Source organism: Parasteatoda tepidariorum, chromosome 6, assembly GCF_982258835.1.
Source record: "Parasteatoda tepidariorum strain Cologne lab strain chromosome 6, Ptep-v5.0, whole genome shotgun sequence".
Lineage (NCBI taxonomy): Eukaryota > Metazoa > Arthropoda > Arachnida > Araneae > Theridiidae > Parasteatoda > Parasteatoda tepidariorum.
Window position 1 is genome coordinate 66,943,460 of NC_141760.1, and position 26,249 is coordinate 66,969,708.

At 26.2% G+C, this 26,249-nt stretch overlaps 1 protein-coding gene and 1 long non-coding RNA gene across 3 annotated transcripts in view; one reads left to right on the plus strand and one right to left on the minus strand.

Annotated features, from left to right (window-relative positions):
- The window catches only part of LOC122270999 (uncharacterized), a 35,866-nt gene extending 25,425 nt beyond the window's left edge, over positions 1–10,441 (plus strand). Inside the window, exons 2-3 of one of the 2 annotated variants that reach the window (XR_006226099.3) lie at positions 1,549–1,655; positions 10,276–10,441. This is a non-coding gene — a long non-coding RNA (uncharacterized LOC122270999). Of the gene's footprint in view, positions 1–1,548; positions 1,656–4,138; positions 4,274–10,275 lie in introns of those variants that run through there. The other variant, XR_015434712.1, reaches the window with a different exon arrangement.
- LOC107448442 (nucleolar pre-ribosomal-associated protein 1) overlaps positions 1,508–26,249 on the minus strand; it is a 60,725-nt gene continuing 35,983 nt past the window's right edge. The window contains exons 19-33 of the mRNA XM_016063624.3: positions 24,150–24,840; positions 22,913–23,254; positions 21,946–22,190; positions 20,680–20,756; positions 18,596–18,759; positions 17,090–17,200; positions 15,648–15,711; positions 14,497–14,662; positions 13,430–13,529; positions 12,484–12,756; positions 11,310–11,416; positions 9,495–9,638; positions 5,400–5,506; positions 4,986–5,087; positions 1,508–1,638 (exon numbers count right to left, since the gene is read on the minus strand). Coding sequence (XP_015919110.1) covers positions 1,569–1,638; positions 4,986–5,087; positions 5,400–5,506; positions 9,495–9,638; positions 11,310–11,416; positions 12,484–12,756; positions 13,430–13,529; positions 14,497–14,662; positions 15,648–15,711; positions 17,090–17,200; positions 18,596–18,759; positions 20,680–20,756; positions 21,946–22,190; positions 22,913–23,254; positions 24,150–24,840 — 2,763 coding nt within the window. The 3' untranslated portion in view covers positions 1,508–1,568. The remainder of the gene's footprint in view (positions 1,639–4,985; positions 5,088–5,399; positions 5,507–9,494; positions 9,639–11,309; positions 11,417–12,483; positions 12,757–13,429; positions 13,530–14,496; positions 14,663–15,647; positions 15,712–17,089; positions 17,201–18,595; positions 18,760–20,679; positions 20,757–21,945; positions 22,191–22,912; positions 23,255–24,149; positions 24,841–26,249) is intronic.

Consider the following 26,249-nt stretch of genomic DNA (forward strand, 5'->3'; position numbering starts at 1 on the left):
GTGCAAGCAGTTTATGAGGGTCGGCAAGGGATAGAAAGCAAGAAGACTAATTTAAAAAACAGAAAATGAGTTTTTCAATCATTTTATGTTGTTGAAGATTTTTTTCAGTTTATTTACTGGAATGTATTCTATGTAATAAAGTTTTTCAATCATTTTATGTTGCTGAAGATTTTTTTCAGTTTATTTACTGGAATGTATTCTATGTAATAAAGTGAAAAAAAAATTTAAACTTAAACTTTTTCATCGTGATGGACAAGATAACTCGTATTTCAGAAATACTCTTTATGCGTTAAAATTGTATTAGTATTGTTATTAATTGCTAATGATAACTATTTTTTTTTAAAGTAAAATAAACAAATCTTAAAAGAATTTGCATTTTGTTTCAATTTTAGTGCTGCAGGGCAACTCTTAGAACAAAAGATGGGACAAAAAAGTGCCATTGCCGTGATGAAAGAGTTAATGGCAAGGATCTGAATATTATAAATTATCAGAAAATATTTTTTTTTATATTTGTATAAGTTGCTTTATTTATAACTTTTTTTCAAAGGCAGATAATTTAAAAAATTTCAGATACATTAATGATGTAATGATTAACGGGTAAAAAAAACATGAGAATCAGGTTTAGAGAAACAAATTCAATTTAAATTAACAGAAATATTGAAAAAGGAAATAGCGATAATTGCATTCTCGACAAGTCATTTTGATGACAGGATCTTCCTAATGTAGTTACTAATTGCTTGATAAACTTATAAAACTATATAGCTGACTATATTTTTTACAAATATTTAATTTTCAAATACATAATACACAAAATAAAAAAATTTAAAGTTTTATATCAAATCGAATTTTAAGCATCTGACTTATTTGAAATTCTATTTCTCAGGCACTATTCAATGGATTTTGCTCAAATTTTGTATTTTGATACATAAAATTACATTTTGAAAATGATGTATAAAATTGTATACCTTACAATTCAAAATTTTTTCTACCATTATTGAATAAAATAATAAATATTTATTAAAAATTATTTTTCACATGGAATTACCTTTGGATAAACGAATGTTATAATTGTGTGCAAAAAATGCTTAAAAAGTTTTTGAGATATGGTGAAATACGCAAAAAGAAAAATTGACATCCAGGAGTCCAAACTTTGAACCCCCCTTTATTTTGTGGGTCAGAAATCCAAATCTGTCAAGAAAAAAAAAAAGATATGTTTATTCAGAGAAAGTTCATTTTTGTGTCTGATTTCATAACTTAAAATATTGTCTACACTTATTTATTAATATATTTGAGATTAGTATATATAAGAGTGGGCTTGAGCCTAGAACGCAAAATCCAATCATATAATCAAAAGTTATTCAGGATGGTCCTTTTTTTTGCCAACTGAACATTATTACTGAATTCAGTAAAAATGTTGAAAATCATATACCTGTAAAAGTAATATTAACAATAGCTGGTTTACAAAAATACTTCAATTAAACAGAATTATGAAGTAAAATGAAGACAATTTTATTCTTTCATTATTTATTTATAAAAGCCTATTTACAGGTGATATAAAATGCAAATTCTCAACTGATATCCATTTGTGAAACTGTAGAGGAGTGATGATTCAATAAGGAAGATTTAAGAAGATGCTCTCTGAAAATAATTTACAGGTAATGAATGTATAAATAAAAGTAGCAATAAATGAAGTTTCATTTCTAAATAATTAAAATTTCAAAACTGGAATGGGTCACATATTATCATCCAAATATATCAATCCATCAATTAAGATATTTATTAATATTAAAATTTTAATATTTGTATTAAAAAATTAATTATTAATTTATATTTTAAGAAAAATGTTTAAAAATTAACATTTTCTAACAGAAATAGCCACTTAACATAGTTCACTGCAGTATTAAGAAGAGTAAATTTGCCTTTTTATTTCTATAGATGCCTGCTTAGGTTGTAGATATCTAATGTAATTTAAGAATCAATGATCAATGCTATGAGTAAATTTTACTGATGACATATAATATTATAATTGATTTTCAGTTTCTATGATATTTAACATGGTAAGTGTACAGGGTTGCTAACTGCTCCACATTGAACGAAGTTTCACCGCAACATTTTGAAACTATGCCCAATCAGCTGTGTCTTTAGTTCTACAAATAATGATATTTTTATTTAAAATAATATTTTTGTCATTTGACATGAAAAAAGAATTTTTTTTTTTATCCTTTATGGACCATTCCACTGTATTTTGATTTTATAGACTACATTTCACGAAGCTTAAACATCATATATCTATCTCTATATGAAAAATCATTACTGGTAACAACAAAAAAAGTTATTACAAAATACTATGCACTTAAAATATTTTTTGTTAATTTTTGAATACAATTTATTGGTATAAAAAGGAAAATATTATCTACATCAGGGGTCCCCAACCCTATGCCCGCGGGCACCATGGCGCCCGTCGACAGGTCTAAGTGTGCCCGCTGCTTGTGACCAACGATAAAATATTTAAGTTTTCTATTTTCCCATTAAATGCTATGTACTGAACAGTGTACATACTGAAGTACGCTGGCTCAGTAAAGGCAAAGTACCTGATAGATTTCTAATTTTATATTTAAATGAAAAAATTAAAAATAACCTTGCAGCCAAAGATCAAACATTTTTAGAATTAAGAGATTCTATTTGGCTAGCATATTTGTCTTTCATAACGGACATAAAAAAAAACTAAATAATTTAAACTTGGAGCTGCAGGGAAAGGACAACCATATAGCAAAAATGATAGAGGCTATAAACTTGTTCAGAGCTAAGCTAGTTTTGTGGATATCACATTTCAAAATGAAGTCTCTTGTGCATTTTCCAAACATGAAAAAAATGATAGGTAACAGTGAAATTGACTTATCAACATTTATCATCAACCTTCAATTGCTTCAAGATCAATTTGAAAAAAGTTTTCAACAATTTAATATCATCGAGCCCTTGATAACCTTTTTTGTTAATCTTTTTACCAACCAAATAAACGCAACCTTAATAGCAACATACATTTCAGAATTTCTTCAACTAAGGCGAGAGGAAGTGGAGATAGAAATTGCGGATCTTCAGAATGACATTATCCTCAAAACTGTTATATCAGATGAGAAATTTTGGAATATAGTTGAAGGAATAAATTCCATTCTTAAAAAGAGCAGCACATAAAATAAAGTCGTTTCTTGGTTCCACATACTTGTGCGAATCATTGTTTTTGACAATGAATATCATAAAATCAAAATATAGATCCCGACTTACAGATGAACACCTTAACGATTGCTTGCGAGCAGGAATTTCATCATATTCTCCCAATTATGAAGCGCTGGCCAAAGAAATGCCATGCCAAAGACCACATTGACTGTATTTTATAAATAATTTTTATACTTCGTATGTTTTGAAAGCAATTTAGTAATAATTTATTTTACACAAGAATATTAATACTAATTATATTCATATGTTAAATTAATTTTTTCAATTAAACTTTCTGTGCATTATATGTAGTGTTTATTATTACCTATGTCTATCAATTATAAATTTGTCTTGAAAAAATAAATGGTGCCCGCCATTCGACCGATATTCTGGTATTTGCTCTTAGGTGAAAAAAGGTTGGGGACCCCTGATCTACATATTTACACTTGATTTGAATTTAATATTTTAAATGCAACAATTCTTGTTTTTTTACTATAATTTTTCATTTCATTCTTCTTCTGGAAATGTTTTCTATTATTAAATAAATGCATTGAAAACATTCAACTTTATTTTCTTTCAATAAATTGATTTCTTTTCTACTGTTATTGTTTCTGCTGTAAGTTATTGATTACACACATTGAAAATATTTAAATTTATTAATAAATTGAGTTTTGATTTGCTATTAAATTATTTTACCTAACTCTAAAAAGTGCTTTGCAAAATGTATAAAATGTTCCTCTTAATTTGTGCTCCTCTTACTGTTGTTCAAATGTGGGCAACCCTGTGGTTTTGATGGTTCAATCTATGATCTTGGTTTTAAAATTTATTTTCGTTTAGAACTCATTTATTTACAACTATATAAACATTCAGAAAAAAAAACATCATTTGTTAGTTATCAGAAAACCGATATTAAATTCGTTTTCAGCAAATGGAACAGAAAGATTTACTAAAGAAGAACGTGATTGTGTGGACATTCTTCAGACAATAACCATATTCCTTGAGATTTCCAGAGAAAACGCATTGTGCAGAATTTTGTAATATAAATTATTTGATTTTAAATGCAATTAAATTTACACATATGCTTATTAGGAATTTACAATAAATGCAGAAAATTGCTCATATCTTTAATAGGAATTTATTCAGTGTTTTGCACATTAAATATTCCCGACATTTAAAAAAAAATCATAATTAAAAAAATTCAGTATTAATTTTCATAAATATTCTTTATAGGTTGAAGCGATTTTAAAAAATGCTTGTTTAATATAGAAAATAGAATTAACAAAAAAACTAATTCAAATTATTCATTAAACAAGTAATGACAATAAAAATAAATGAGTAGTATAATGAATAGTTAGGAAAATTTTTTTAATGCCTAATAAATAATAGATTAAAACACAGTTTCCTGTGGTATTTTGAAACACAATCCCAGGTTTCCCTGTGGTATTTTGAAATTGAATGAGAATTATAGTTTTTTTTCTGTTTCCAGAGAAAGTGGCTGCCCTGGTGATATAAATAACTAGGTTGAGAAAGAGTGATAAGAGCATAAGATCATTAAGGAATAGGTAAAATTGAAATTTTTGAAGAAATCATGACACTAGTTTATTGTTAGCAATTAATTTTAAAATTTAGAAGGCAAATGTTTGTAACTACAATACAAATGCATCTCATTGAATATTTTTTAATTAAAATAATATATCTTTTCTGAAAATTTAATTTAGAATATCATGTGATTGAAATATTAGTACATGTAATATTAGAAAACAAATTCTTACTTTAACTTTTGCAAAAGCATTAGTGATCCATTTTCAGCATCAGCTTTACTGACATTTTCAAAAATATCTTTTAAAATTGGTGATATTTCATCAGTCATTTCACTAAAGAGAAGAAAAAAAAATCAGTACCTTTTTGAGAAATAAAAAACATAATAGCTTAGAATTTTATAAATAAACATTTTTGAATTTTAATTATTTGAAAATTTTACTTAAAAATAAAACTAAAAATAAAAAAATTGTCATAAATTCCAGTTTTCAAAGAAAAAGTTGGATAATTCTTTAAGTCATTACCAAGCTAGTGCTCCTTGACAAAAATAAATAAATAAATGAATAAAATTAAAATCAGTCAAAAAATAAGATACAGAAATGAAAATTTACAAGTCATCATCATAACAATAATTGATTTCTACTTACCACTGTTCTAATATATTATGTAGCCATACTAGTAAACCATTTTGACATAATGTTCGAGCAGATGACTCAATTTTAACAGCGGACAAAATAACACGAAGAACAGAAATCTATAAATACAAAATAAAATGCTTATAATATACAGGGTTCATGCTCTACTATAAAAATAAAATTCAAGTACTTTTCAAGGACTTTTTAAGACTTATTATAAAATTCTCAAGGACTTAAATTTTAGTTAAATATAGATTAAAATTTAACATTTTAAACTAAAATGTTTTGATGATAAATGTTAGTCGATAATAGCAGTACTGAAAAATAAGACTTCCATTGCTCTCTCTTGATTTCGGAAAGTGATCTAAGTATATATATAAAAAAAACAACAAAAAAAACAAGGGTGATTGGCATCAAGTCGAGAATAAAATTCATGATGCATAAAAACGTCAGGTTTGAATTTTGCATTGAGGCTTATTTTAAGCTAGGTATATAAAGTCTGAATAAGCAAAGATTCGGGCAGAAGACGGGGTAGGGGGGAATGTTCGATATAATACTGTGATATCAATTAGATATTTAAAAACAACTCTGCCGGGAGACTTTTATTTAATATTTAAAGTGGCAGAAGCATTTAGACAGTGAAATTTAAATTGTTCTTAAATGTAATTTTGAAATTTCAACCACTTTTCTATTTAAGAAAATTAATCAATTATTGGTTGTTGCGGCTTGATTATCATTTTAAATTTATTACCAGTCAACCATTTTAAATTGAAACAGTTGCCAACTTTCACCTCAATACCTTCTGATAGATTCTTAGTAACAATTTTGGTCACTGACTTTTTTAATTAACCACTCATACTTGAATTAACTTTTTTTCAGTAGCATCGATCATACGCACTTGACATGGTCACGTTAATATGAATTGCAACAAGTAGTTTTCAAATAGAGTATAAATATGAAAATCGATGTTTGATATCGCAAAATGCGTGAATACGAATAGCGACATTGAATTTTAAATTCGCGGAAAAACTAATTGCGCTAAAAAAACGCTTAAGTACAAATCGAGATAATACATTTTTAAATTGCTTTAATGGCAATTGCGAGTACGATTTTTGAATCACGCCAAAACGAATTGCAACACCAGGCATTAAAGTGGACAAAAATAAAAAAAGCTGAACTTTTACAATGCAGGTCACTAGGAGGAGGGGTGGGAAGTGCTTTATATGATACTGAGATTTATAAAAGCAACTTTTAACTATGCTGGGAGATTTTTATTCAATATTTAAAGTGGCAGAAGCATTTAGACAGTTAACTTTAAATTTTTCTTAAATATAATTTTAAAATTTTGACCACTAATATATTAAAAAAAAAAATTAAGCAATTATAGGAAGGCGCGACTATTAAATTACTTACTAATGAAAAATATATCACATCTTTACAGTAACTAATTCAAGAGAAAGCTTACTTCTACTTCTTTCAAGAATCGCGATATTGGGTTTTAAAATCGTGTGAATATGAATCTTGATATTGGATTATAAAATCGCATAAATATGAATCGCGATTTTGGATTTCAAAATCGCGTGAATATGAATCGCGATTTTGGATTTTAAAATCGCGTGAATATGAATCGCGATTTTGGATTTTAAAATCGCGTGAATATGAATAGTGCTGTTGGATTTTAAAATCGCGTGAATATGAAACGCGATTTTGGATTTTAAAATTGCGTGAATGTGAATCATGCTGTTGGATTTTAAAACCGCGTGAAAATGAATCGCGATATTGGATTTTAAAATCGCGTGAATATGAATCACGATATTGGATTTTAAAATCGCGTGAATATGAATCACGATATTAGATTTTAAAATCGCGTGACTATGAATCGCGATTTTGGATTTTAAAATTGCATGAATATGAATCACGACATTGGATTTTAAAAACGTGAAAATACAAATCACGATATTGGATTTTAAAATCGCGTGAATACAAATAACGATATTGGATTTTAAAATCGTGTGAATATGAATCGCGTTTTTAGATTTTAAAATAGCGTGAATATGAATCGCGATTTTGGATTTATAAAATCCCGTGATTACGAATCACGCTGTTGGATTTTAAAGACATGAAAATACAAATTGCGATATTGAATTTTTAAATCGCGTAAATAAGAATCACGATGCATAATTTTTAGACCACGTGAATACGAATCGCAGTAAATACGAAAAACGTTAGCTGATATTACAACTGCGTGATAACGAATCGCAAAATTGGTTTTAAAAATGCGTGAATACGAATCGAGACGTTGGATTTTAAACTCACGAGAATACAAATCGCGATATTGGGTTTTAAAAACGCTTAAATACAAATCGCGATATTGGGTGAATAGGAATTGCTAGTACGTTTTTTAAATCGCGTAAAAAAATTGCAACACGTAAGTTTTAAATCAGTTAAATACAAAAATCGATGATTGATATTAAAATCGTTTGATTAAAAATCGCGGTTTTAGCAAATTCCGGTGCAGTTCCTAATATTTAAAATTCCAAAAATCAGCCAAACAAAAAAAAAATCAAATATCGGCGCTCGTAACGAAACGCTTAGACTCCTGTCCACTCTATAGCAGAAGTCGCGGTAATCCGACTATCGTTCGGGCGGCTTGGGTTTAGGACTTGCCAAAAATTTTAGTTTTTGGAACATGGTCGGAAATTTTCAAAATTGGGGGAAAAAAGCGGATTTCCGCTTTTTCGTGGAAGTCTTTCATCCCTGCAACACATAATTTTTAACTACGTCTAATACGAAGATCGATGATTGATATTAAAATCGCCTGAATAAGAATCGAGATTTTGTCAGAATCTGGCGCAGTTCCCAATATTTAAAATTCCTAAAATCAGTCAAACATACATAAAATCCTTAAATCAAACAGTACGAGTCATCATCTGAAAGACGGGGAAGTCATTCTCTCACACTTACGCACGTCAAAAAGTTAAACATAGAAATACTGGAAATAGGGCTGTTTTCCCGAGTTTTCGATACTTTTCAAGGTCATTTCGAAATTTTCAAGGATGTAATATCATTTTCAAGTACTCCTAGGGGCCCTTGAAAATCAAAATGAAATTCAAGTACTTTTCAAGGCCGCGGGAACCCTGAATATATGACTGAATAACCGTTATAATAACTGAAGGTTTACATCGTATTCAAATAGTTAGCAAAGTTTTTGAACAAATTTATCCAAATAGCAAGAGGGTTGATGGACTAATCAAGCTTTAAGCAATGATCCAAATTTCAAAGACCTGTAGTCAATGAGTTAAAATAACTAACTACAAAATCTTAAAACTCTACTCAGATAAAATAAATAATTTTTGTAATAACAAAATAAGTTTTAGATTTTGACTAGAATAAAAAATTATCACACAATTAAAAACTGTTATTTATGGCAAATAGAAAACTTATTTAAAGATGAATTAGCATATCACTGGTAAAAAACTCTTAAGTTAATAAACTTCTAGATATTAGTTCAAAATTACATTTAATCAATTACCTTTAGATAAGTTTCTATGGCTAAAATATATTTTTTTATAATGAAAGCACCTAAAATATTTATTATTCTTGTCTCATTGTTATAATACCAATAAGTATTTTTTTAAATATTTTTTCCTTTCAGTAATGACATAAATAATCAATTTGCTTAGACAGATTACATAACACAATATCGTACTTTTTTCAAATAAATATACATATAATAAATATACATAATAAATATTTCATAACTAATTGAGTGATTTTACAAAAAACAGTAAAATTCTTTTTTTTTTGAAAAAAATTATATACCCCCCCCCCTTTTTTTTTCAAGGTGCTAAGTCGTTTTTTTTTATTTTTTAAAAATCTTAAAAAGTACTTTTATTACGAAGTACAGTTTAAAATTTCAATGTTGTAGGTAGATATAGGTGTTATGGTGCAAATTGTGGGCTATCAAAAATAATCTGGCTTAAATAAATTTCTTAACTATAACAAATACTTTACTAATTTGAGAAGATGGCATATGGAATAATGTACATACTTAAATATGTATTTAATGTTTTACATGAAAAATACATAGTATTTAAAAGAAGTTACTTTTTCCTGCTGCGATGATAAGGTGCTCCAACAAAGAGATTTCATTATACTGAAAATATATCGCTTCTCACAAATATGAAAATCTACACTTGTACGAAGTCCATCAGCAAGTAAGCTTAATAACCATAACCTTTGTATTCTATGCTATGAGCAAGAAAAAGCAATGTTAAACAACATGACATTAAAAGATTTACAAAAATAAAATAAACAAAATGAGAATAATAAAAAAATTTAAATAACAAAAATATTTCTTGTAGTGACCTGTAGCCTACCCAGCTTCTAATCACTAAGTGCTAGATTTTCTAGGAAGAGAAGGCAGTTCATGCCCAATGCTGACCACATTGTCACTATATGCTTCTGGTCAAGAAATTGTGAATTTAGCTCAAATCGGGCAGTTGCAGAATTATTATTATTTTTTTTTTTTTGTAATAAGAATAGAGCTGAGTTTAAATTTATGTTAAATGTGGGTAATGAATTCTAACTTTTCTTAAAATAATAAAAACTAATGCCTGAAGATACAGACATATGACAAAAAAATTTTAAATTAAGTTCAGTAATTATACAAGAAATAGTAAATGGTACAATACTTATCGAGCAATACTAAATGAAAAGAAACTACTTCAAGATGCTGAAACAAACTTGTCTTGCTTATCATAGAAATATTGGTGACATACATAATTTTTTATCATGACCCCACAGCTAAATTTTCGCAATCAAATATTTGGATACATTCATTATCTGTAAATTTATACAATAAAACTTTGATTGATTGTTTCTTTAGGGACATTCATTGCAAAACATCGATGTGATGGAAAAACGAATGCAAGACAACATTAAATATCAAATAACTTGAAAATGTATGAAAAAAAATGGATTTTAAAATTATAAACTTACGTTATGTGTAAAAAAATTTAATTAAAAAGAGTGTGTACTTAATGTAAAGATATTTCCGACGCAAAAGAAAGATGAATAAACACATGTATTTACTTCAAATATTTGGACATTTTGATTTGAACACTCTTTTCTTCTTAGATTAAACAATAAATTTTCGGCACTTGTAACAGATTGCCATTCATTTTCTGTAAGTTTACGTAAAAATCCAAAGTTCCTCATTATTTTTAAAGGCTCTGAGGCCTTCCACAAATGAATTTTGGTTGCAGTTCCACACATTGGTTGTTGTTTGGTTTTACAGTCTTCATCAGTATCAGTTTGCATTCCTTAGCTTCTGTGACATTTCTTTAACTAACAATACCACAAGTTTTAACATTTTCATCAATTGATGCATATCCATCATATTGCAACAGATACTAACTTTCTTCATTGCACTAGCATCAAGAGACTTTTTTTTTATTTTTCTAAATCTCAAAACGATAATAACTTCAATATTTTTTAAAATGTTCATATAATTGCTGAATGATTTTTATAAGCTGAACTGTTAAGTTGAATCAAAGAAAGAAAAACCTTGTCAATACAGTAGACTAAATCATGCATTAAGAGTTGCTTCTAAAAATCAAAACAATTCCTTTAATATTTACTCATAAAATCAAACCAGATTAATTGATTATTACTTAATCGTACCAAAAATCATCAGACAGCAAATTTGTACTAAGCACATTTTTTAAACAATATAATAGTATATAACGTAGTAAAAGTTTATTGCTTATAGAAAAAAATTGTATATAACAATAAGAAGGAGAAAAGCTGATACTACTTCTGCAATATCTATAAAGATTACATGGTGATAAAACTATAAGGTTTGTCAGTTATCTAAATTATGGTGAGTATGTAATCTTAAAAGATGAATATTAAATTTACCTCTAACTCTACACTGTTAAATAACTTGTAAAATTCAGGAACATGAGTGACATCTAAGGCTGGTTTTGTCATAATAAATTTGTACAGAATAGGATATAGAGAATTACCTGAAAAAAATGTACTTACTTTAAAATATTTTTCTTTTCAATAAATAATAAGAACATTATGATAGTTCAATTTTTAGATTTCAATACATAAAAATATTTATAATATAAAATAAAAGATACATGTCAGTAACGAAGTTTTTTCAAACTCAAACAATCATTTCAATCATTTTTAAAAGTAACAGATCTCTGGAGATTGACTTAATAAGGAAAGCAGCTATCAGTACAATTCACATCAGTTTTAGAGAATAAAAACAAGATATTGAAAGAGAACAAAGAAACAAAATATTAAGAAAACTTATTTAGTATTTAAAAACCAAGCAGAACTTTGTATCCAATTCTTAGTGGTTTTTAGGTCTTTTATGTAAAAAATATTTATAAGAAAAATAATAAGTAAAAAAAAAAAAAAGGATTCAAGGATTAGCTTTCAAATTGCCCAGAATTTCCATAGTGCAAGATATTAGAGTTAAGAAATCTCTGAGAAAAACTTCAGCTGAAATTAGACAATTCTCTATTTTCGTTTAATGCAAACACTTTTCCATCCTTTGTAGTTTATTGTAGGTCACACTACACCCAGTAAAAAATAGATAAATTATTATACTATTAATAAAATTTTCATTCTACTTCAGTTTATCATAAACAGGCAGTTGACTGTACCAGGGCCGGATTAAGCGTACATGGGGCTCTAGGCCATTAAAATTTTTGGGGCCCTTCGATTAAGTTGTTTTTCTCATATATTTTTAATTTATTCAATTATAAAAGTATTTATATATCTTTTCATTTAAGAAAGCATATTTAAAATAAAAATAAATCATAATAAATTAAATTTTACTTTATTTTGTTAAATTAGAACTAAAAAATAATCATAACATTTTGAAAAAATTTGAATATATATTTGAATTTGATTTTTTTTTAAAAAAATCAGTAAAAAAGAAATAAAGATATTTGATTGAACAAATACTTTGATTCATTTGTCAAAATTAATATTACACAAATATTGAGGAATTAAAGGTTTATAATAAATACAAAAGAAATCACTGATTCATGATATAATATTAAAAAAAACATACTTGGTTTGTTGAATATTTCAGTTACTCTAACAAGAAATAATGTAATAATGCATGGAAGTTTAGGATTGGAAGATGATATATCATTACGCAGGCACTCTAAAAGAGATATCCAAACTTCTTTTTCTTGAGATCTCCAACTTTCTAAATGGTGATAAAACTGAGAAAGACAATAATATCCAAGAGCCCTGAGATCTGAATCATAACTACTCAATGAAATAAATACCAGGAATAAAAGTTTTGATTCAAGGAAACAGTGGATATTTACATAGGAACCTAAAAAAATAATTTATTAAAATTTTAAAACATGAAGAGTTAGATATAAAAGTCTAAGAAATACTTCCAAAGTATTCAGCGTTATTCTCAAACATGATTAATAATTATGGTTCAGAGAAACAAAGAAATTTTTATATTCTTTAGGCACAATCTTAAATTGTCTGTCTGGAATATTTTAAAGCAATTTTAATTGGAAACCCATAAACTTAGATTGCACTTTTTCTTAAAGTGAACTATTTCCAAGAAATTGTTGTAAAATATTTAATGAAAGTAAATGTTTAATAACTATTATTTGTTCACTCTTAAAGGTTAATAAGGCATTTTTTGATTTATAATAACCTCAGTTTGCAAATTATAAATCTGAATTTTAAGATTTATATAAATTTTATTTAAGGAAATTAATTTTACTAAAGCACAATAAATGCAAGAATAAAATATTTTAAGTCAAGATTTTGGTCACAGTTGCAAAAGACCAAGACAAGAAAATATTCTATAAGCTATAAAAATAATGCTTTTCTAAAATGGAATAAATTCAAGAAAAAATAGAGTAAGATAAAATTTAATTAAGATAAAATTTAAAAAAAATAAAATTTAAAACACAAGTAATAGAAGAAAATGTTAAACATGCTAAGTAGCAGCAATGCACAAAAGATAAAAATAGTAATGTACTTACCAGGAGACAGCAGATTTGCAAGTAAAGGCAGAAAGAAACGTAAATCATAAATGTTACAAGCTAATTCCTTGTCAATGTCTTCTACAAATTCCAGAGAAAGCTAAAAACAAAAATGATTAAAAAAATAATAATTTAAATAATGCTTAAGAAAGACAATAAGATTCAGAAAAAAAATAAGAATGGAATGAATTTTACAACTAAAGTAAAGGTTGCCTAATTAGGGTTTATGTAAATCAGGCAAACTTTCTGAAAATTTTAGAAAGAAAATTAGAAATATAAATAAATAATAATTAAAAAAAAAAAAATCTAAATTAGAAATTTAATCACTATTTTCAGTTTTTATGAGTTGGTTTATTTTTGTGCAAGTTTGATTTCAAATAGATTAACTGCCTATAGAAATTTATATGATAAGGAAAAAAATATAATCAACATTTCACTAAAACCTAAAGTTCAATTTCATTAGTTAATTATATAGCTATTGTTCTATTTTTCTTTTCTTGGAAATAACACAAGGAATACCAAATTTTGATGTGATTAAGAAAATGATTAAAATGATTAAGAAAAATTTAGTCACAAAATATCAAAAAACTATTTGAAATTCTATACCATTAGAAACTTAACAAACTAAATTATAACTTTAAAGTATAATTAATTTAAATAATAATGAAAAAAGGTTTGGTAATTTCTCCTCTGAATAAAAGAGATTATAATCTAAATTTTGAACATTTTAGGGGAGATTCTGAAATTTTTAAAGGATAACTACTTTGATGGATTCTATAACAAATATTTAAATTGAGATCAGTAATTAATAAAGCGGAGAATTTAATTTACTAACATCGTTATTTACATACATTTATTTATTTTTTTGCAGGTTTTTCTAAAGTTTGTCAAAAGCCAGTAAGAACACTAAAATATTAAACTTGTAATGCAAATTATTTTATAAAGCAACTCATTAATAATCGGATTAACATATTTATTATTATATAAGTTGGATGTGGATACTGAAAGCTTAAAAACAATTATTATAATAGAAACAAAGAACAAAATATATGAAAAAATATATTTACCTGTAAAGCCATTTTTAGAGGATAATGAAGAATAGTTTTTTCAATTTTTTCAGACGAGATTAGACTGGCAATATCTTTAAGTTTAGCTTGCTTCGATAAATTAAGATGTTCTCCACTGTTTACAATTGAATAATGTGCAATTGCAGCTTTACCCCATAAGAAAGGGCTAGAATAATAGAAAATAAAAATGATACATTTTAAAATAACTTATTTTGTTTCTTTTAAAAAAAAGTTAGACTAATTAGTACATAAACTAAATTTACAAGTAAATGCTGAAAAAGCAGTGATATTTAAGAGTTTCACAGTAATTCAGTCATTAAACTTTAAGATTTAATTAATTATTCAAGCAATTTTACTTTCTTTTAATTTCTATGAGCAAACAAAAAAAATCATATTAACAAAAACAATACTTGAATATTTTAGTACACTTTAATTTTTATATTTTAATTAAAGTTTCTTTTTATCTTTAACAAGTCAAATCCATACAAGTTCAAAAGATTAATAATTTTACACTGCAATACTTAGCATACAAAGGATGTCCTAAAATTTACGAAAGATTTTATTTAAATAAAAAAAAAATTTTCAAATTATTAATTATTTTTATTGAAACATAAACTACATGGGACAGGATTATATATGAAATAGTAGATTGGGCAAATGAGTTTCACAATCTTGCTGGCACACTTTTTCATCAAAATTTTCCATTACTATTTGGCATAAATGCTGTAGAATTCCATCGATGCTTCTTTGATGCACGGCGGAATGTGGGCTTGTTGATATAGATCTTTGACTTCAAATTATCCTCGTCAAAAGAAATCTAATGGTGTTAAATCAAATTATCTAGGAGACCACTTTTCTATTTAATTCAATCTACCATAAAATTTAGGACACCCTTTTCTAGAAAATATTTACCATTGATCAATGACATTTAAATTAGAAAAAGTATTAAATGTTAACAATTAATAACATGAAAGAATGAAAGTTTTTATGCTTAAATTTGGTATTTTATAATATAAATCAATATTTAATTTATTTTTCTTTGATACACATTTTAATATGTCATAAGTAGCAAAGTGTTAGTAAATAAACAAATGTTGTTACAGAAGTAAGTCAGGTGACATAAAACAAATAAAAACTAATAAGAACATTACCTATATTTTATCATATTGACACCATTGTCTGAATAAATCTTGATCAAATATAGCAATTTTTGATCTAAAATAAAAAAGTTTGTAACGAGCATTAGTATATGCTTTGTTGTTATCATAAAATGTTTTTAGTTACAATATTTGCTGCCTTCAAGATGTGACAAGAAAAATTAAAGGAATTCTTTTTATAAAATAGTGTCGTACTTATAGAACATTTTTGTCATTCCCACAAGAAACTAAAGAAATGAAATATTTAACATATTTTAAAGGGATATGTGGTAAAGGTTCAAAAATTAGAAAAAAATTAAACAAAAGTATGAGAATTACAAGAGGTTGAATAGAATAAAATTAAGTAGGGACAAGAATTCTATTTTTTCAGTGCTATTTAATATAATATATGAAATGAAAAAAAATAATACAATAACTAATACTGAAATTACAATTAACCATATAAATAATAAATCATTGGAATTTAAGTTTCAAAATTTTAACTTAGAAATTAAATAATTTCTTTAAAGGTCAAATGTAACATTTATTTAAATTCAAAGCTGTTAGAAGAAAAATCATTTTAAAAGATAGGAGGACAAAATGTCCAATTTTTTTAAATGGGAAATCATTTTTGATGCTTAGACTTGAAAGAAGAATCTACTCTTAAAAAATTTCAAAAATAAACAAGTGACTAAACTTAAACAGATAATTGACCAGACAAAATAAATGAAAAATTAAATATTTAAGTAAAAAAATAAATACTATAGTTATAAAACAGAGATAAAATTAACCCAGACCTGAACTTATTGTAAACATAGCATAATAAGCATCCAAACAAAAAATAATAAAATTGAATAAATTTACATGTTCATTAAATTTCTATAAGTAACTTTTTTACCTTTTAAAAAATAAAAATAAATTAATCTACTTTTTTAAACAGAATGAATAGCTGATTTGACTATTTTTAAAAAAGGTTATATAAAAAAATTTGAATTCTGATTAGCTTTCTCAGTCTAGGAATTCTCCAGTTTGTTTTGGCAAAAACAGAATTTACAAGTCTCTTACAATCAAATCGCTGGGAGAAATGGTTAATACCGCTATCTTTAATTTGGTCAATATACTGAAGGTATTAATTTTCTTGCGACTGACTTTATACCATTAAGTATCAACCCCATCAAAAGAATGAAAAATTTTAGTTCTTAGTTGCATTATCACTCAAATTTTCTATTTTAATGTGAATTTAAGATATCATAAGCTTTGATAGCGCAGTGCTTTGTATATGCTTTGCTAAAAAATTGTTACACTTTTTTAAAAAAAAATTTAGTCAAAATTTCCAAATATTACTTTCTGGGCAAACTGCACACAGGTCCTCCGATTAATACACTTATTAGGAAAAAAGCCTGAAAGTTGACAGTTTTGCTAACCCAAAATGTAAGAAACAGTTGGTAATTACTCACCTATCCTAGACATGGTGCCATGGTATGCACCGAGAAATATTCCTATATGTTGTTCTTTACAGACTGAAACATCAAGTTTTGCAAGAACTGTCAGTAGTTCAATAACACCCTCTATTAAGAAATATAAACCAAAAGATCATAAGACAAGGAATAAGCAGTGCATAAAACAGTTTTATAACTATCAAGAATGATTAGGCTATAAATATTTAATAATCACGATTATAGCCAGTATTTTGATGACCTAAAAAATCCCCATAGATGCTATTAAAAAATGCCATTTTAAAGTAAAACTATTAAACTAAAACAATGTTTCCTCCTTGAAATTATACCCAATCATGTGAAAATAATTATATAAAAAAGTGCAATACATGTTCCATGTTCATGAAAGTTTAAAATAAATGTTATGAGTTGTTATGGCAAAAAAAAAGAAAATAAACTGACTCCTGAACATTTTCTTTTTGATGATCATAAAAACTTCCAATACTATATTAACATAAATGGGAGTATTAAACTGCAAAGTTTGTTTCAATAGTAGACAACACTAAATTATTTCCTAGAAAACTGTAATAAAGAATTATTTCTAAAGATTTTGCATCAATAACATAATGGGAAAACCTGATTGAAGGTGGTATGGTAAATTGCATAATAAAATGTCAAATTATAAGGGAAAAAAAATGCAGTCAATACAATTAAAATGACCCAAAGCTAAAGAAATAACTTTAAAAAAAGAGAGAGAGAATACCCCATAAAAAAAATACTCTTAACATTAAAAAAAAAATTCTCCAAATTTAAAAAAAAAAAAAAAAAAAATTAAAGATAAAAATTTTAAAAAATGCAAATGTCTTCTAAGTGCAATCATTAATCATAAAATGAACCATCTTATACTCTTTTTATAGTATTGCACCAAAAAAAAAAAAAACATGCAACTAAAATATGTTTGTTCTTTGGGTAGTTGGATATTAGTAGAAGATGAAAAGACTTTCTGATACATTTTATACCTTTTTATGCTACATTCAACATTGGATATAACCAAAACTACTTGTGAAGTATGCAATAGGATAAAATCTTGTGAGATAAATATTGTACATTATATATCAGGAAAAATGGGGGAAATAATATCCCCTCCCCAAAAAATTATTTTTAAAAAACTCAGGAGCTCAAAGGTATCTATGAAAATGGGTATTGAAATATGAATTTCATAAAAGAATGCAGCTATAACTTGAAATTATAAACTAGCCTATTTAAATTACCTGTATATTTAAAATAAACAAAAGCTCAAAATTACTTTTTTTGTAACCAGTTGATATTTATTCAGCTTATTTTTCTTCTAATTGCTACAAAAATTGTTCAGTAGGTTGAAATTCATTAAAACTTCTTAAGTAAGAATCAAAAGGAATTAAATGCAGTTCAAAGTTTAGAGCTTCTAAGCTCTTCAAACTTTTAAGTTATTGTAATGCTCAAAAGTTATGAACACAATTATAAATAAATATGTTATTAAAAAATTACCTTTTAAGCTTGCATCATTTTTCACATCTGTTAGAATTATATTGAAAAAATTTGAGTGTCCAATGACTAAATCATGCAGATTTTGAACTGGCAAATTAACATTTCTTGATTTTGCACACAAAACAGACAAAATCTTCAAAATTTCTACCCCAACTCCATCACATCTATAAAATTAATTTGGAATTAGCAAAACATAAAAACTAAGCATTCAAAATCTCAAGTACAATAGGCGTTGATTAACTTCAGATTTTTACCAGTTGAAAGAAGTAGAAAACTTTGAGTAAATAAAGACATGAACAATTTTTCTAAAAGCTTTAAAAACATTGAAATGGAATTCAGACATCAGAAACATATTTCTTAATTAGTGTTATCACTATTATGAATATGCAAAAAAAAGAATTAGCATTAATTATATTTGTACTAAGCTTTGTATTGCACTGACGTTTTATGATATACTAGTAGGCAGAGCCTCTGTTCATTGATGCTTAACAGCCATCATGAATGCTTTGCAATAATTTTCGTTTTTTGACATAGAAGTTTTCAAAAATTGAAATAATTCATTTTAACTGTATATGCTAAAGGAATTCTACTCATGTTTTCCATGTCCATACAAATCGTTTATAATTCTGCTAATCCCTTCCCTGATTATTTCGAGATAACTCGGGTATGTACATATTGTAAATATTTACTATCATAAGAAAACTTGGGCGTAGCAGAATTTGTCAGAACGTTTTGTTTTATGACGTGTTTAATAGGCCAGAAACAAAACAACAAAAATAAATAAATAAAAATCTGCAGTGATTGGAAGTTTGCCAAGTTTTGTTTGGGAGTTTTACATTTACTGTTAGATTGTGGGACTACACATGTGTTTTATGTGATTGCATATGTGATAATTGCTAAATTTACATAGAAAGAAAAGAGTATAAAAATAGCATATCATTTCACTGGCATTTGGTAAGTATCACTTTGTCCCTTGTTTTAAAAACTATCATACAAAGACAAATATTTAACTTTTTTCATTTGCCCGAGATAATTCAGGATAGTAAACTGATGGTAAATAAAATGTTTTTTACGCATAAAAAATTAAAATCTCAACTTAAAACTTGTGTATTATGTTTTGTTTCAGTGCCTTGTATTTATTAACTAAATAAAAATTAAGTTGATTTTTTTGCATTAAAATCTATTTCTGAATATATTCCTTTTTCTTAGCAATCATTTAATTAAAATATTATTAAAATGTAAGCTTTATTTTCATAACAAATTTCCTCAGTTATCACTGCAGCTTCATATTTCATTTTATATGCCATGAACAATGATATCCATTCTATGTCACAATTTATAATGGCATCATTTCATAAAAAATTTAAAAACAAGTTGTTTGTTTATTTTGTTGATTGTTTATTTTTGTTGTTGTTTGTTGATTGTTTATTTTTTATTACTTTAATACAAATCATTATAACATATAAATAAAACAATGTTAAAACTAATTTTAAAAACACAAGTTTTTACAGAGGGTCATCTTTACAGGCAAAAGAAGATTGTATTTTGTCTCAAAATTGCAGTTAGTTAAAATAGTTCCTATTTGGATGGTATCTATGAAATTAAAGATAACTACAATAAATACATATATATGTCAAAAATTCTGAAAAAAATCCATTATCTGCCTCAAACTTAGACTCTTTTAAAAATTTTGATTTAATTTTTGGTAGTTATAACAACTAATTAAAAGCTTTTTTCGACAATAAAAATTTAATTTAGTAAACACATTTAATAATAATGCAAAAAAGCAATTTCCTATCATGTTTTGCAATTTTTTAAAAGATAAGAATCTGATCATGAATATTTAACTAATTTATTATTTTACCACTTGGTAAACAAAATACAGTCCTTTTTTCTGTTCGTTTTGTAAACAAAGATCTTTTTTTAAAAATTATTTATGATTATTTAAAATATTGTTTCTTACATTTCTACTAAATTATTTGTTAAATGTTTGGGGGAAAAGTAAAATAAAGTAATAAGTGAAATAGCTAGAAAAACCTAGCACTGGATATTAGACAATTTTATATGCACCAAATTTTACTTACTTCATTGATACTTTTAACGCTTTTTGGAAAAAAGGAATAACATCAAGAAAGTCAGATAAAGTTATTTCATCTAGGTCCTGGAAGAAAATAATAAAAACATACTTAAAATATCTAAATAGTAGTAAAATTATTGAAATCTTTATAATTTTTTATCTCTTAGAGGCTATGAAAATTCGCTATTTTGGAAAATCTTTAAAAAATGAATAGTTTTCCCCATCTTCAAACATTGCAAGAAAAAAAAAACAAATTCTTTCCTTTCTAAAAAATATTCTTTAGTTTAATACTGAAAAAAAACCTAATACATGAATAATGATTTTATTATAATATTAATGACTTTTTTTAAAATTAAATATTGATATGAGGAAAGCGTTACAACTTTATGAACAAAATGACTAATCAAATTACAAGAACAATTTCAATCGAATATGAAATAAACATTTCATACTCTTGATACTAAAAAAACTACTGAAGCATTAAAATAAGTGGAATCAGATGTGCCATCTAACCCTAGGTTAAAAACATTTCTCGGAAAAACAATTGATTTTTAAAAATTTAGTTCTCCTTGTAAACTTAGCTTTGTTCTTCTTTTAATAGTGAACATTTTGTTTTGCTCAACTAAAAATAGCTAGCTAACAAAACTTTTCGGTTGTTGATTAGATTGTAAATTTTTAATTCAGTTGATTGACAATAAAATTCACATTTTTCAGATTCAAATTTAAAAAATTAAATTCCATTTTTCTAATAACTTGTCACCATATATTTTAACAAACAACTTGTCACCACATACTATTTTAAACTTTTCATCTAACAAATAAAAAAAAAAGATTTTTAAAACTGATTTAGTATCTTGAGGAAATATAAAATATTAGCTGTATAAAAGGCTAACATAAAATATAGAAAGCCACTCAACACACAATGCAAAGTAAATAATAAATATAAATTTAAATTTTAAATCCAAACACTATAATAATTTATTAAAAATAAATATAAACAAATAAACAAACAAATATAAACAAATAAAAAAAAAAGATTTTTAAAACTGATTTAGTATCTTGAGAAAATATAAAATATTAGCTGTATAAGAGACTAACATAAAATATAGAAAGCCACTCAACACACAATGCAAAGTAAATAATAAATATAAATTCAAATTTTAAATCCAAACACTATAATAATTTATTAAAAATAAATATAAACACACTGCTCATTACAAACAATACACATAAAGGTTATAATAAGCACTAAAAAAGGAAATTTTGTTACTACCTGGAGTATATTCTTTATAGCAGCAATCAAATCAATATATTCTTGAAATTTAGGTAAACAGATTGTCATCCATGAAAAAATAATCTGCAAGACAGGAATTAAGCTTTTGCCCTTTTCACATCTTTGAGTTTTCCATATTTTAAGAAGTTGAAGCAACACAGACATTTTAGATGGAGCAGGAGCTGATTCTAAACTTTTTGAATCTCCAAGAAGGGATTTCCAAAACTTACTCAACTTCTTAGAAGCTAAAAATAATTGAACAACATTAAACATACATTAATGAATGTTTCTAAAGAGATATGAAATTTTTTTAAAATCAATCTAGAAGGGAAGATGCTCAATCATTTACAGGGAGCGAACCATAAAAACCAAATTAACATGGTGTGGAGCAACATTAACAGGAAGCTATGATCATAACTGAAGTGAGAATATTAGTCTCTGTTAGAAAATAAAATGGTTAACTTACAAATGTCTAATTTTCATTACTTGCATTTAGAACATAAAATAAATATTATATTTAATGCAAATAGATCTGTATTTATTTATTTGTATGTAATTACATGGCTGCTAGATGTTGTTACAAAAAAAAAATTATAACAAAAGAATAGGTATACAGAAAAAAGAAGAATAGAAAATTAAAACATTTTCCTTTACCCCAGAAAATTTTTAAATAAAGTTGACTAATATTTAGAAAATAGACTTTCTTAGCAATACAATATTCAAGATAATTATAATGTATTTGGAATTAGTTAGAATCTGGGACTCCTAAAAAAGGTTGAGCTAGTTCCATAATTTACTTTTGCATAGCACATATGGAAAAACTACTTTCATGTTTCTTTTATAATTTTTTTAATTATTTCAAACAGTTCAGAGGGCATGTCAAAATACATTATGGGCATGGCAAGTCATAGGTATCATTCTTATCAAAATATTAAAATAAAAAAAAAACGAATTATAAAAAGCTTACAAATAAAATTTTCTTGCAGCAGATTTTGAACAGCTTTATCTGCTTTGCAGAATTTAAAATTTTCTACTTCCCTCTCTAATTCTTCATTAAGAAACTGAGTAATACTATTCCAGAATACATCTGAGATGGTAGTTTTAAATTTCTGATCTTGCTCATCTTCACTATCACACATACTCAGACATCTACTGGTGAGGAACATGAAACTGAAGTTGTTAAAATCTTCAGTAATTTCTCCAAGATGTACTTGAGTGAGTTGGCGAAGTTCTTTATTGAGCTCAATTAAAGCACCTAGCACATTTAGGTCTTTATCTGACCTGTGTTCTAATAGAAGCCAGAATGAATCTGAAAAAAATAAAAATAAATAATAAATAAATAATAATAATATAATAAAAATGAATGAATAAAATATTTTCCTAATATCAAGATGTTTCATTTTAAATTGACCTTTCTTATTTTTCTTTCACAAATCAAAGATTGTCATAACAATTTTGTCAAAACCAAATCTGACCATTCTGTCGAAACTATCCCAGTCAAATTGCTGCAATTTTGAGGAGGGAAAAAAATGCATCTTTCAGATGAATTTTCATTTCAGCGAAAAAGTCACAACCAAAAAACATAGACAGCTCCCCCCCATAGTGTTATAAAATATTTTTCTTAGAAATTAAACTTCATCAAAACAACTTATTAAACACTACATCTTTTCCTTACAAAAAGAGAAAGTTTGAATAACTCCAGTTTTTGGATTTACAACCGATTGAACCTTTTCTATTTTTTTTTTACATTTGACAACAAATTTTAATGTTAGAGAAAATGCTCCACCACCTCCAAGTTTCAGAAATTATCCAGCAAATGTAATGTATTTATGATCTAGTTTTGTCTACTTCTAAAAGCTTATGAAATTAGAATTCTTTAATTATGATGCATAAATTTATAAAAATTTTTTATTGAGTTTGTAATCTAGTTTAAAGTCAATGAAATGCAATCTCTCCCATTTAAACTTGTTGTACTAATAACCCATTATGCACATACGAGCACACACAAACAATGCAACACACACAATTTTTAACAATATATTTACTGAATGCCTTTGAAAAAATAATAAACAATGAAATAAACAAATACATATGCTCTTTTAGGGATAAAAAAAAGCATGTGTTTTCTGTGTGCAAAAAAATTCTTGCAACAAGTCTTTTTTTATATTTTTAAGAGTTGTTATAAAATTAAATCAAGAACTCACCTTTATTAACATGTAAACCGTAAGCTGGATGTTTGTGGAAGACTTCAAGAAATATATCAATAAAAATCTTCTTCTGCTTTTTGGACATAGCAGAATACTTCAAAACTAATGAATCAACACAAGATGGAGATAAAGTAATGAAATTCTTTGTCTCAAGATATTGCTTCACAAGCAACACTAACAATGAGAATGATGATTCAGATTGCTGGACATTTGGCAAATTTTCAAGTAAAAGTACAATTTCCCGGCTTGAATAGAATGATGAGAAAGCTCCTATTATAGAAAGTAGATCTAACTCATCACATTTTAAATTACTAGAACTTTCATGGATGTAATTTAAAACTTTTTGCTTGTATTTTCTGATATACAAATGGTGCTCTTCTTTATTAAAACTCATCATATCTTGAGTAATATCTAGCACAAGTTTTGTAATAGTCCTAGAAGCTTTTTTCAATAATTTAGAAATACACTTAGGGGTATTTTCAGTTTGTAAAAATAACTTCAGAATAGCAGGGTGAGAGAGTATCTCTCCTTCTAGGTTTATTTCTGCATTTTTAGATGAGATATCACTTGATTTCTCCATATCAAAATTTTTGTGCTCTTCCTTTTGAAAGTATGGTTTCAAAGAACCATATAATTTTTGAAGGAAATCTATAAATATCAACAAAGAAGACTCCTTATCTTGAAATTCCTAAAATAAAAAAGTATATGAAATTATTAGAACTTAAATAAATAAAAAATAATAAAAACACAGTTTCGTAAATATTGATTCATTATGATTTTTTTTTCTACAGTTAATTCAATAATGTTTATTCCTGAAAAATTGGTTATCTATTAATAGTCAACAAAATTCTGTTCAGCTAAGAAAAACCCTATGCAAGCATTCTAATCTTTAAAAATATTGCCAATCTCTAAATTATTTTAGGACCAATTTATTGTTCTTAGATCAAAAAAGGCAATCTAGTATAATTAGAAAAGAAGTTAGAAACAGAATCATAAAGTAGTAAGTAATTTTTTCTGTATAAAAAACATATATGAGCTAAACCTTTAGAAAAATATCATATTTGAATTATGTAGACAAATTTTTTTTTTCTCTGAATAGATGTTTCTAAAAAAGTCAAAAATAAATTAATGTCAACATTTATAAATGCTTTGGGGGGTAAGCAAAACAGTTGTTAATTATCATTATTTTTTATTAACTAAGGCGAAGGTTCACAACATTGATACTCAGCGTGCATTAATAATGAATGTTGAATAAAATACAGTTAAAATATTATTTCTCAATTGCACATTGTGATGTTTTACACCAAATGAGCATTTAGTATAAGGAGAAGAATAAAACAGTGTTTCTTGTAACATAGGAAATGTACAGCAGCACACAAGTTGTAAACATAAGGTCATCTTTATCAAAACAAAATCTGTGAGTGACAGCCAAAGTAACACATACTTAGTAACACACTATTGGTCATTATACAGGAACCAGTAACAGTTTGAACACAAAACGATTCAACTAGGAAAGGTAATGTTTGTAACATGCCCAACAACATGAGCTAACACCCAAGCATTCTAACTAATGTAGTTTGACATTTCAAACATAAGTTTAAATGTTCATTCCTCATGATTCAGAGTATGCGGGAAGTTTCCCTTGGATTGAGAACAGTAACATAACATACCTCAATTAATTCCATCTATCATTAAATTACTCTGCAACTTCAAGTGGACATCAACAAGGCAATTATACAGGTTCTAGTCACTAGTCTAAAGATAATATGACACATTCTAATCTACTATCTGGATAAAAGTGTGAAAGAAAACACCTAATAGTTGGTATTTATCCTATACCTAATTTATATGAAGCAGGGTTGGGTTTTTGACGTCAAAAAGTGGTTTTTGACATGACAAGGGTATAATACTGGTTTAAACCGTCAAAAACCCGTCAAAAATGTCAAAAACTAAAGTTTGCCAAGAAAATTTATAAACTTCAAAACTACCAACAGTTGCCATGCATTATATTGAAATTTAATTATACTATAGGTAATCAGCAGGTTTTAAAATATTTTTTAATTAAAATTAAGGTAAAATAACAGATTTAAAATCTCA